This window comes from Rhinoderma darwinii, chromosome 2, assembly GCF_050947455.1.
Source record: "Rhinoderma darwinii isolate aRhiDar2 chromosome 2, aRhiDar2.hap1, whole genome shotgun sequence".
Classification (NCBI taxonomy): domain Eukaryota; kingdom Metazoa; phylum Chordata; class Amphibia; order Anura; family Rhinodermatidae; genus Rhinoderma; species Rhinoderma darwinii.
This window is the reverse complement of record NC_134688.1, coordinates 285,403,287-285,415,914: the sequence shown is the minus strand read 5'-3', so window position 1 is coordinate 285,415,914 and position 12,628 is coordinate 285,403,287. Positions and strand designations below refer to the sequence as shown.

Sequence of the window (12,628 nt, the reverse complement as noted above, 5' to 3'; positions counted from 1 at the left end):
GGCGTTAGACTTAGGCCCCATGCACACGAACTTGCTTTTGCGGCCGCAATCCCCCGAAAATCCACGGGAGAATTGCGGCCCCATTCATTCCCATGGGGCCATGCACACGACCGTGGTTTCCACGGTCCGTGCATGGCCCAGGAGCCCGCAGATAGAACGGGGAAGTCTTATTACGTAAACGACGTAAAAAAAACCTTAAAAAATAATGCCAAAATTTGTTTTTTTGGTCACTTTGCCCTACAAAAAAATGGAATAAAAAGTGATCAAAAAGTCTCATGTATCCAACAATGGTATCCTTTAAAAACTATAGCTCATCTCGCAAAAAAGCAAGCCCTCATTCCGCTCCCTCGACAATTAGTTTTAAAACTGATGGTTCTCACAACATGGAGACAGAAAAAAAGACATTCTTTTTACAAAAGTAATTTTATTGTGCAAAAAGTTGTAAAACATAAAAAAGTGCTATAAATTAGGTATCGCCGGAATCGTACTGGAACTTATACAGCATGATGAACGCTGTATGAAAAAACCCTAAAAAACTATGCCAGAATTGCTGTTTTTTGGTCACCTTGCCTCCCATAGAATAGGATAAAAAAAGAACAAAGATTCGCATTTTCCCCCGAAATGGTACCAATAATAACTACAGCTTATCCCGCAAAAAAGCAGCCCCCATGACACTACGTCTATGAAAAATGAAATTAGTTAAGGCTCCAATAAGCCAGGAAATAAAAAATATGAAGTTGTGCAGGCCTGAGGGGAACATTTCTTCTGTTTCAAGAGGCGATTTATCAAGGCCCTAAAATTAGGGAACCAGGAAGGGTAGGGCCCAAACATATCTGCTGGAAGCTAGGGTGCCCGTATTATACCAGGACAACACTTTTCCATCAAAATTCCCCAAACTGCAAAGGTGCAGAGCGTGTAAAAGGGGGATAAGAAAGGACACCGTTCATCAGTGCGACACTGGCCTGTACATAAAGGATTGTGTGACAGTGTAACAAATATCTATGGATTGTTTTATTGTGGTTTTTTTACCCCATTATTATACCACCTGACTATGCCCCTGATGTACTCTTCCAAGCTTACATATACCCCCACATTGTAAACGGAAATACGAGTAAAATTCCAAACAAAACTACTACCAAGAAAAATCCACGCTCCAAAAGCCAAAAGGCGCTTCCTCTTTTCTGAACCCTACAGTGTGCCCAAACACTTCCACATATATAGCATCACCATACCCGGGAGAACCCTTTTAACAATTTTTGGGGTGTGTGTCTCCAGCTGGGCGGGACATATTTGCCTCTGAAATGGCATATCTAGGGAAAAATGTAAATGTTTACTTTGGACCATCTGCAGCGCAATCGTTTATGGAAAAGACCTGTGGGGTGAAAATTCTCATTAAACCCCTTAATAAATGCCTTGTGGGGTGTAGTTTCCAAAATGGGGTCACTTCTCAGGGATTTCTTTTATTATTTCACATCAGAGCCCTACAATTTTGAACCAATACTTTGTAAATCGATAATTAGGCCTTAACTTCGAATGGTACTCTTTCACTTCTCAGCCTAGTGGAATGTCCAGGAAAAAGATTAGGGCCACATGTAGGGTGATTCTAAAACCGGGAAACATAGCATAATAATTAGTGAGCTGTCTTGTTATGGTGGCACAAGCTGGGCACCACATATTGGCATATCTATGGAAAAAATCACATTTTCACTCTGCAACATCGAGCGCACACACTTATTTCTGCAAAACACCTGCGGGGTTAACATGCTCACTACACCCCTAGGTGAATACCTTGAGGGGTTTAGTTTCCAAAATGGGGTCACTCCTGGGGGGTTTCCACTGTTTTGGTCCTACAGGGAATTTGCAAATGCAACATGGCACCCAGAAACCAATCCAGCAAAGTCTGTACTCCAAAAGCCAAATGGCGCTCCTTCCCCTCTGAGCCCTAATGTGTGCCCAAACAGCAGTTTATTACCATAAATGGGGTATTGCCGTACTCGGGAGAAATTGCTTTACTAATGTTGGGGTTCTTTTTTTCCTTTATTTGTTGAAAAAAGGAAAGTTTTGAGCTAAAACTACGTCGTATTGAAGAAAAAGGATTGTTTTTATTTTTACTGCCCAATTCTCATAAAATCTACAAAACACCTGCTGGGTCAAAATGCTGATTACACCCCTAGATTAATTCCACAAGGTGTGTAGTTTCCTAAATGAAGTGGCTTTTTGGGTGTTTTCACTGTTATGGTTCCTCAGGGGCTTTGCAGATACGACATGGCCTTGCTTTTTCTCCTTTAGTCCTTGTGGAAAGGAGAAAAAGTTAGCTAAATCTTTGAAATTTGAATTGCCTACTTCCAATAATTTCTACAAAAAACCTGTGGGTTCAAAATGCTCACTATACTCCTATATAATTTCCTCAAGGGGTGTAGTTTCCAAAATGTGGGGAGTTTCTACGGTTTTGTCCCTTCGGGGGCTTTGCAATTGCGACATGGCCTCCGCAAACCATTCCTGCTAAATTTGAGCCCTTCAAACCTGACACGGTGCCTAAAATATATTCTAATAAGAAGGAGGCCCAAAATCCACTAGGTGCTCCTTTGATTCTGAGGCCTGTGCTTCAGTCCATAAGCACACTAGGGCCACATGTGGGATATTTCCTAAAACTGCAGAATCTGGGCAATAAATATTGAGTTGTGTTTCTCTGGTAAAACTTTGTGTGTGACAAAAAAAAATTATTAACAATGAATTGCTGCAAAAAAAAAAGAAGTTTGTAAGTTTCACCTCTACTTTGCTTTAATTCCTGTGAAACGTCTAAAGGGTTAAGAAACTTTCTAAATGCTGTTTTGAATACTTTGAGGGGAGAAGTTTTTTTAAATGGGTGACTTATTGGAAGTTTCTAATATATAAGGCCCTCAAAGCCAATTAAAGGAACAGTGTCATCACAATTTTTTTTTTTATATGTTAAAGATGTTAGTGCTTTATTAAAAACGTTTATATTTATTTGTGTGTTTGTGTTTTACTTTTTCTTATTTTTACACTTTTTCTTCCCTATGGGGGCTGCCATTTTTTGTTCCATTTCTGTATGTGTCGATTAACGACACATACAGACATGGAATACGGCAGCCACAGTCCCATAGGGACTGCGAACGGCTCCCGTCCCATCCACTTCTGTGTACGCCGTCTGTGTGGGAACTGCGCATGCGCCGCTCCCACACAGTCCAATTTGAAATTGGCGCCGTCGGCGCCATTTTCCTGTGGACCGGAAGTCGCGGCCGGACAGTAAGATTACTACTTCCGGTCGCGGCTTCCGGACTTGTGCACTTGGACCAGCGGCAGCAGACGGAGCGGACGGGCCGGAGGGAGCCGCGGCGGCAGGAGCAGGTAAGAGATTTCAATGTATGTTCGTGTTTGTGTACGTTTACTACTGTATGTAAACCTACTACACTGTGTGTTAGCTCAAAAAATGGCGACACACAGTGTAGGAGGATACACCGTTCAAACCCCTCGTTTATCCCGGCACTAGCCAGGATAAAGGAGGGGGGGATGCTGAGAGCTCACTAGAGCGAGGGCTTTTTACCCAATTTTGCAATGCTGCAATTTTGGGAATAGCTCCATCTAGTGACCAGCAATGGGAAATATTATAAATTAGAATCTAATTTATAATATTTCCTGACTCCTGAAAAAAATAAAAAAAATTTGAACAATGTTTAATCACCTACACACCTACACACTAAATGTTTAATTAAAAAAACAAAAACATGTTTTTCTGGCAACACATTCCCTTTAACAACTTTAACAACTGAACTGGCCCCTGTAAAAATAGCCTTTTGTAATTTTCTTGAAAATGTGAGAAATTGCTGCTAAAGTTCTAAGCCTTATAACCTCCAAATAAAAGGATGTTCAAAAATAGATGTCTAAAGTAGACATATGGGGGATGTTAATTAGCAACAATTTTGTGTGGTATAACTGCCTGTCTTACAAGCAGATATATTTAAATTTATAAAAATGCTAATTTTTGCCATTTTTCACGAAATTTTGGTGTTTTTGACAATTAAATACTGAATGTAATGAGCAAATTTTGTCATATATGGACAGCGATGCTGTGACGACATCAGAACCCGGTGGCCGAGTGGGCCCCCCCAAGTGTAGTGGGCCATGGCATTTGCCCTGGTTCGCCGCGTGCTGACGCCGACCCTGCCTGCTGTCACCAAAGCCTTCAATCCCGCTGACCTAACGGGGATACATAGAAGCTGCATCTGGAAAACTAAAAAAAATGTTTTTTTTTAAATAAAAATAAATTACAAAGTTGCACTAAACACTGAAAAACAAAGTCTTCAAAAGTTTATATAGCCTTTAATGCTTAATAACGCACAAAGATGAAACACTCCAAACAAAACAGACGGATAATTACAATGTAGAACACGATCACAAAAATGTGAGAATATTAGAGATTCCAAATGCATTTTACGTTAGTTAAATAAGGATTACATCAAGGGAAAATATTAAAACATAATTGACCTTCTGATCATTGACTACACTTATTCTCTTTTTTTTTTGCAGTTGATTTCATTGGCTCCTATGATTCCTACGGATATCAGGCTCCCATGAAGACATCACACCTCCAATTGCAGCCACTGTACAAGTACGTCTGTTACATATGCCACTTGTGATGCCTTTGTATACTTATCACCATTGTTAAGCATTTGAAGATAAATATTTTCTGGCCAATTGGTCGGAGAATGTTAGAATACTATGTAATAAGTCCTGCCCCAGCGCTAAGGACCAGTACTCATATTCTCCAGCAACACCACAGGCAAAATTATGGCGACACATCACCAATTTACACCATGAGCACTTCTTATGACCATGTTTGACTCCACAAGAGAATGATTACTTCACTTCCATAATAAGGTTCAATATGTACTGAACATGGCTGGCTACAATTAAGCCTGGCTGTGTTGAATCAGCTGAATTTAATCCTAAAACACATTTGCTCAATTTTGTGATTGAGTGACTACTTCTCATTGTGCTGTTTCTTAAAGGGAATGTATCTTCAGAAATGTAAACATTTAAATAAATAAAAAATATTTAAATATTACCGTTTTCACACTGACTATTAGAGCAGTTACATTAAACTTATATTTCCTGTTCTCTGTAGCTTACTTGTCTGATTTGCTGCACAGGATTAGGGGAATCATCTCATTATCATTAGAGGGTGGGCAAGTTAATGACAGCTTTACTGTATTAATGGAAGCCTAGATAAGGGTCCTTTTACACATACAACGATATAGCAAGTCAATTGGTGCTCATTTAGCTCCATTTAGATGGAGTAGTCATCGGTACTTTGCGACCGAATGATTGTTAGTGCAAACGTTTTATTATTGTTGGCAGCACATCCCTTTTTACATTGGAAGATGTGCTGCAAACGAATTGTGAACAGCCGACGAATGAGCGTTTGCTCGTTGATCGAAAGTGCACTCGTTCGTCTGATCATCAGCCTATGTGAAAGGGACTTAATGAGGCACTGTCACCAGTTTCATACTTCCCTGACACCTACCTGATCTAATAGGTGCTGTGTTGTAGATAACTGTGTTTTTTAAAAATAAAAAAAAAGTTTATTAGTGACAAAGTTATGAGCATCTTAACATTTAGCAAATTTTTGGTAAAAGCCCAACTAAGCGTTTTTTTTTTAACTTTAACGAAGTGGGCGTTGTAAAGAAAAGTGTATGACGCTGACCAATCAGAATCATACACTTCTCTTCATTCATGCAAAAGCTTTAGTCACAGCACAGCATCATCTCGTGAGGTCACAGCACAGCGTGATCTCATGAGATCACGCTGTGCCGTCACTTACTCCCACAGTTCCTTCAACGGATCGACGGGACAATGACCAGACATAACCTCCAGCTGGCTCTATGCTGTGACGTAGCTCCACCTCAGGGGAATCGCTTGTCTCAGGAACCCACTTTTCTAATAAAGGCTAATTTACATATTTAGAAGAAAGCTTATAACTTTTGAAATAATAAACTTTTTGGGACACAATTTTCACTAGCATTATTAGCGTGATAGCGGATATTAGATTAGCTAGGAGATAGGGCATTACTAAACTAGTGACACAGCCTCTTTAACCCCTTCCCGCATATCAGCGATACTGTACGTCATTTTTAGCGGTGCGTTCCCACAAATGGGCGTACAGTAACGCCCTGAGGATGAAGCGGGCACAGAAACTGTCCGTAATTTCAGACGTATTTTGCGTTTGCGTGTGAACATACCCTGTGGCAGGGCTTAAGAGATGTCTGTAAAAATGACGATATACTGCAATACGTTAGTATTGCAGTATATTGTACCAGTGATCTAACAATCGCTGGTTCAAGTCCCATAGGGGCGCTAATAAAGTGTGTGAAAAAAAGTGAAAAACTAGTGATTTTTTTATTTAAATATTAAAAGTTAAAAAACCCCCCCTTTTCCCATTTTCCCCCTAAAGTAATGTCAAAAATAAAAAAAGGAAACAAAATTGGTATCGCTGCATCCGTAAAAGTCTGAACTATTACAATATATTGTTATTTAATGTGCACGGTGAACGCCGTAAAAAATAAAAAAAATAAAACCGCCAAAATCGCTGTTTTTTTTGTCAACTTAGATTTACATTTTTTTTTGTTGATAAAAAGCGATCAAAAAATCCCGATAAATAAATAAGCCCTCACACTGCTCAATCAGTGAAAAAATAGAAAAGTTACGGCTCTCAGAATGTGGGGGCACAAAACATTTTTTTTTTAAACAAAAAGTTTATTATCAATAAAAGTAGTAAAATATATAAAAACCTATATAAATTTGGTATCACCGTAATCTTATTGAGCCACAGAATAAAGATAAGTTGTCATTTTTACCGCACGCTGAAAGCCGTAAAAACAAAACCCAAAAAAGAATTGAGGAATCGCAGTTTTATCCATTTTCAGCCCGCAAATAATTTTTTTCCGTTTCCCAGTACATTATATGGAACTATAAATGGTACTAAAAGAAACTACAACTCCTCCCGCAAAAAATAAGCCCTCACACCACTCTATTGATGGAAAAATAAAAAACGAAAATAAAAAATGGCTTCGTCCCGAAGGAGTTAACTATTTATGGAGTGTGTGTCTCCAGTGGTACAAGATGGATACAACTCATTGGGCACTGAAATAGCATATCTGTGGAAAATGGCAATTTTCAATCTTCCATCTACTGTGCACTAATTTCTGTAAAACCTTTGGGGTCAAAACGCTCACTACACTTCTAGATGAATTCCTTGAGGGGTGCAGTTTCGTAAGTGGTGTCACTTCTCGGGGGTTTTCACTATACTGGTACCTCAGCGCAATGCAAAATGGTGCCAAAAACCAATTTAGTAAAATCTCCATTCCAAAAACGAAATTGCGCTTTTTCGCTTTAGACCCTTGCTAATTTCTACTATACTGGTACTACAGGGTCTCTGCAAATGCCACATGGTCCCCAGAAACCAATTCAGCAAAATCTGAGCTGCAAAATCCGAATGGTGCTCCGTCCCTTCTGAGCCCAGTAGTGGGTCCAAACAGCAGTTTATTACCACATATGGGGTATTGCCGTAATCAGGAGAAATTGCTTTACAAATGTTGGATTGCTTTTTCTCCTTTATTCCTTATAAAAATTAGAAAATTCTATGTTTTTTCAGAAAAAAAGTAGATTTTCATCTTCACAGACTAATTCCAATAAATTCATCAAAAAAACTGTGGGTTCAAAATGCTAACTATACCACTAAAAAAATTCCTTTAGGGGTATAGTTTCCAAAATGGGGTCACTTTTGGGGAGTTTCCACTGTTTAGGTCCCTCCAGTGTGTTGCAAACGCGACACGGCACTGAAAACCATTCCACTAAAATCAGTGCTCCAAAATCCATATGGCGCTCCTTCCCTTCTGAGCACTGCCATGGGTTCAAACAGCAGTTTATTACTACTTATGGGGTATTTCCTTAATCGGGAGAAATTGTTTTACAAATGTTGGGTTGCTTTTTCTCCTTTATTCCTTGAAAAATTGTAAAAATTCTACGTTTTAATGCTAACTATACTCGTAGATAAATTCCCTGAGGGGTGTAGTTTAAAAAATGGGGTCACTTTTGGGGGTTTCCACTGTTTTGGCACTACAAGACCGCTTCAAACCTGACATGGTGCCTAAAATATATTCTAATAAAAAGGAGGCCCCAAAATCCACTAGGTGCTCCTTTGCTTCAGAGGCCGGTGTTTCAGTCCATTAGCACACTAGGGCCACATGTGGGATATTTCTAAAAACGTTAGAATCTGGGCAATAAATATTGAGATGCATTTCTCGGGTAAAAACTTCTATGTTACAGAATTTTTTTTATTACACATGAGTTTTGGCAAAAAAAAAAAAAAATTTGAAAATTTCACCTCTACTTTCCTTCAATTCCAGTAAAATGACTAAAGGGTTGAAACACTTTCTGAATGCTGTTTTGAATACTTTGAGGGGTGCAGTTTTCAAAATGGGGTGTTTATGGGGGTTTCTAATATATAGTGCCCTCAAAACCACTTCAGAACTAAACTCGCCCCTGAAACTATAGCCTTTTAAAATTTTCTTAAAAATATGAGAAATTGCTGCTAAAGTTCTAAGCCCTGTAACATCCTAGAAAAATAAAAGGATGTTCAAAAAACGATGCCAATCTAAAGTAGAAATGTTAATTAGTAACTATTTTGTGTGGTATTACTATCTGCTTTACAAGCAGATACATAAAAAATTTGAAAATCATAATTTTTTGAAATTTTGGTGTTTTTCACAAATAAGCAATGAATTTATCAACCAAATTTTTTCACTAACATAAAGTACAATATGTCACGAGAAAACAATCTCATAATCGCTTGGATAGGTAAAAGCATTCCAAAGTTATTACCACATAAGTTGACACATGTCAGATTTGAAAAAACGGGTCTGGTCCTGAATGCAAAAATGAGCTTGGTCCTGAAGGGGTTAAGCATAGTACAAATATAAACTACACACAAATAAGATTCTGTATGTAAATACAATGCAATTACAGTAGTAATTCTAAAAATGTGTTTTCTCAGGTTTACTCTGTTGACATTTTTTTTTGACGGTCAAACAAATTCAGTGCAATAAATATGTAATAGTAGAGGTTATCTGGAAGGGGCCAAATAATTTATCATATCATGTAGCAGTTCCCCAGTTCATGTATTTTTCTCCGAACCCTTGCTGCCCTTCCATAGGACAAAAATTACTTATGGGAAATGCTTCCCTAGTACAACACATTTAATGGGGAGAAGACAATATTTCTGGCCCACTAGCCCCCTTTACCTGCCTACTATCTTTTACTTTGTTTCATATCATTCTTGTACACAATAATATTCTTATGTATTGTAGATGTGGTAACCATTATATTTTTCACTAACCAAACGTGTTTATGTGTTTTCTTCTGCAGGCCCGGCTAGACTTACTCCACAATTCTTCATTCACTGCACTTCTTACCCAGTCGAAGCCCTTCCCGTAACTCTACACATCTCATTTAAGTTCCCCACTTATATTCCTGATCAGTGGTCGAAATGCCTTAAAACACCATAACACAGCAGTAGTAATGTTCAGATGTATCTGGACTGGTTGCACTCATTTAGCATTGCAACTATGTTTCTAATTTGGGATGGCATAAACCTCCATTACATTTGTATGCCTTGGCTGGTTCCATCATAACTGGCTATGTGTGAAACACTGAGCAGCCGGGAATAAGGTAGCTATGGCTTCCCCAGAGGTTAGGTAGGTAATACAAGATTATTTGTAAGTAAAATCCACGTCAAATAGACCACTCTTAGAATAGTAGGAAGGAGATTTACATTTTTTGTTTGAGCTTTTGGAATTTTTTTCTTATTCAGGAGGAACAATAGACCTTGCCAAATATGACAACATTAAGGGATTGTCATACTTTAAGTATCCAGCTGTCACCCAATAGTATATTGAAGCCATCTTAAGATACCAAGCGTCACATAACAAGTAGTATTGTCTAGAACAGAACTATAGATGGAAACACAAAAGTCAGACTATTTGTAGTCATGTGAGAAGCAAATAAGAAGCCTCACCTGTGAAAATGACAATGGAAATTTAGCTAAAGCACCAATAATGGATCAAAAAAAAAATTCTGACTACTTGGCTGTGTTCCTTCAAAAACTGACTTAGAACCTATTGTTATTTATTGTATATGTCCAAAGTTCTGTTCTAGAACTGCAGGGGACATTGAAAGGATATTTACACTTTTGCAATTCTTTTTTGTTATTGCACCAATGCATCTAAAATAAAAAATATGATGCAACAATCCTTCACCTTTGTGTTTTCAGCTGCGATTCAGACCTATGTACAGTACAGTATCTCCTCATATAGTTACTGTAGGTGAGCAAGAAGAGGGAGCAGATGAAGGAGAGAAGCATATATGACTGCAGGAGCAGACTACACAAGATTTATTTGTAATCTGCAACTGTGAAAGACTTACGTTTGCATAGGGGCTGTATACACTAAACGGTGGGATACTTTGGAAAAATACTATTTGCTTCACTTTTTGTTTTAGATGCAATGGAGCAATACAATTGGTTACAAAAGGGCACATAGCTTTTGAACTTTACAAAAATGTGCAGACTATCACAAAGATATGGTTGTAAATGGTTATTTCAGATTGCAATATCTGTAAAAACATCAAAAAATAGCCGTAATAAGCAAAGACATAGTTGGAAAAGAAGTCAGATAAGAAAATTGTATATATGTCTTGGAGGTTGTATATTCACGAGGTGGCTGACATATACTGACCACGGTATTCAGATAGGGATATTCCGAATATCTGCGGTATTGGCAGTTTGTAAAAAGTGGAATTGGATTTGCATTAGGGATTTGAAGAGGTAGAACACAACACTGAGACAGCTTCTACAAGGTTATATTCAATAGGTACTCTGTGCTGACTCATTTCTTTACTATACATTTATTTATATATATCTAAAAGGAACAAATAATCCTTGGTCAAAGAAATAGCATCCTTTTAAGACGTTACTAACATTGGCAAGGAAATGTCTTGGCCAGCTCCGATGAAGATCTACGACTCTGAATGGAAAATGAATATGAGGATGCTCTTAACTTGACCAGGATAAAGTCAAAAAGCATTTTAACAGGTCATTCTTACAGGGAAATAAAAAATCTGTTAAAGGGGGTAAAAAATAAAATCAATGATCCCTTATTTTACATGGGGATGTAAATGGTTAAATTCTGCAAACTCAGGTGAAAGCGAGGCAACACAGACAACGAAACTAAACGTGGCAATATCCTTGGAGGGCACTTTGTCCGTTACTGGGAGGAAATTAGTGGGAATATTCTATGTACTTCCTGTCTTTTTAGTTGTTTGATATATAATGTGCAAACCTACTACTGTACAGATTACATCAAAAATGTCAGTTTTAGCCTTAATGGTACTTAATGGTCTGTACGTGACTCCATCGTCACAGCTGGAACATTTCAGGAAAGTAACAATTTTAATGTTACCTTCGAGCAGTTTGTATAAATATCTTCAAGAAAGCAATAGCACATATTCAGTTTACAAATTCATTGTGTTCATTTCTACCCATGTATTGCTATTTTGTTAGACATGAATTTTCTACCATTGTATGAAGAGAAATTTAGCATGGCACGCACTGTAGCCATGAAGTCCTAATGTAATAGTGTGTGCACTGTCGATGAAACAGGGGTACAAATGAGGGATCGCAAGAAGGCAACAATAATCAAATATGCTGGTCGGTAAAGTAATGATAAAATGGGCAAATAGCAGAGCACAATGGTTGAGCTTCCTTAACATATATGATGGGGAATATTGGCACTGGTGTTGCACCTGCACTGTGAATGCAATAGTATATAATGGCCAGAATGGCCGTGCCATTGTAGGAACACCATAACGTACATGCATAAGCACAATATGGACATCAAGTGGTACCAATGTCAGTACAGTGCTCCTGTATGCGTGTTATGTGTACAAATATGAGAGAGATGTTTGTATTAATTTTAGTATATGTGAAGTTTAAACACTCTCAAACACCATATAAATGATGAGTTTAGAGTTTGATGGTGTGCTACATTACCGTAGGCGTTGGTATGTAGGAACATAGAGTTTACCATCTGGAAGAGATTACAGCAAAGTTAACTTATAAAACACTTACAGGTCCTTCTGATTCCCAGGAATGAAAGAAAATGCACCCTGGTCTAATTTAATGTATGTATGGGATTTCTTTTATAATGTACCTCAGATTATGTCCATTTTTGTATATTTGAATTAAACAGTGTTTTGATTCTTTCCCTGTCTGTATTATTTCATGGATTTTTGCATATATGCCAAATATGTGGTGTTAGGCTAGGTTCACGTCACGTTTTCCCCGATATCAGATGTATACTGAAGAAAAACAGATCCGTCAGAAAAGTATACAGCTGGAATACAGTTAACAACCGTTTAATGTAATGTTTTGCCTTTTTTCTTCTTTGCATGGATCCATATGTATACTGCACAAATACAGTTCTTCCTCAAGTCATGATTGATTTTCTCCAAAACGACCATTGTAATTTGGAAATATTGTAACTTGAGACTATAA

General features: G+C 38.0%; 1 protein-coding gene across 2 annotated transcripts in view; it reads left to right on the top strand.

Annotated features, from left to right (window-relative positions):
• NKAIN1 (sodium/potassium transporting ATPase interacting 1) overlaps nt 1-12,336 on the top strand; it is a 28,610-nt gene extending 16,274 nt beyond the window's left edge. For both annotated transcript variants that reach the window (XM_075853377.1, XM_075853378.1), the window contains 2 exons: nt 4,549-4,630; nt 9,445-12,336. In XM_075853377.1, coding sequence (XP_075709492.1) covers nt 4,549-4,630; nt 9,445-9,454 — 92 coding nt within the window. In that variant the 3' untranslated portion in view covers nt 9,455-12,336. The remainder of the gene's footprint in view (nt 1-4,548; nt 4,631-9,444) is intronic.
• The last annotated feature ends 292 nt before the right edge of the window (nt 12,337-12,628 follow it).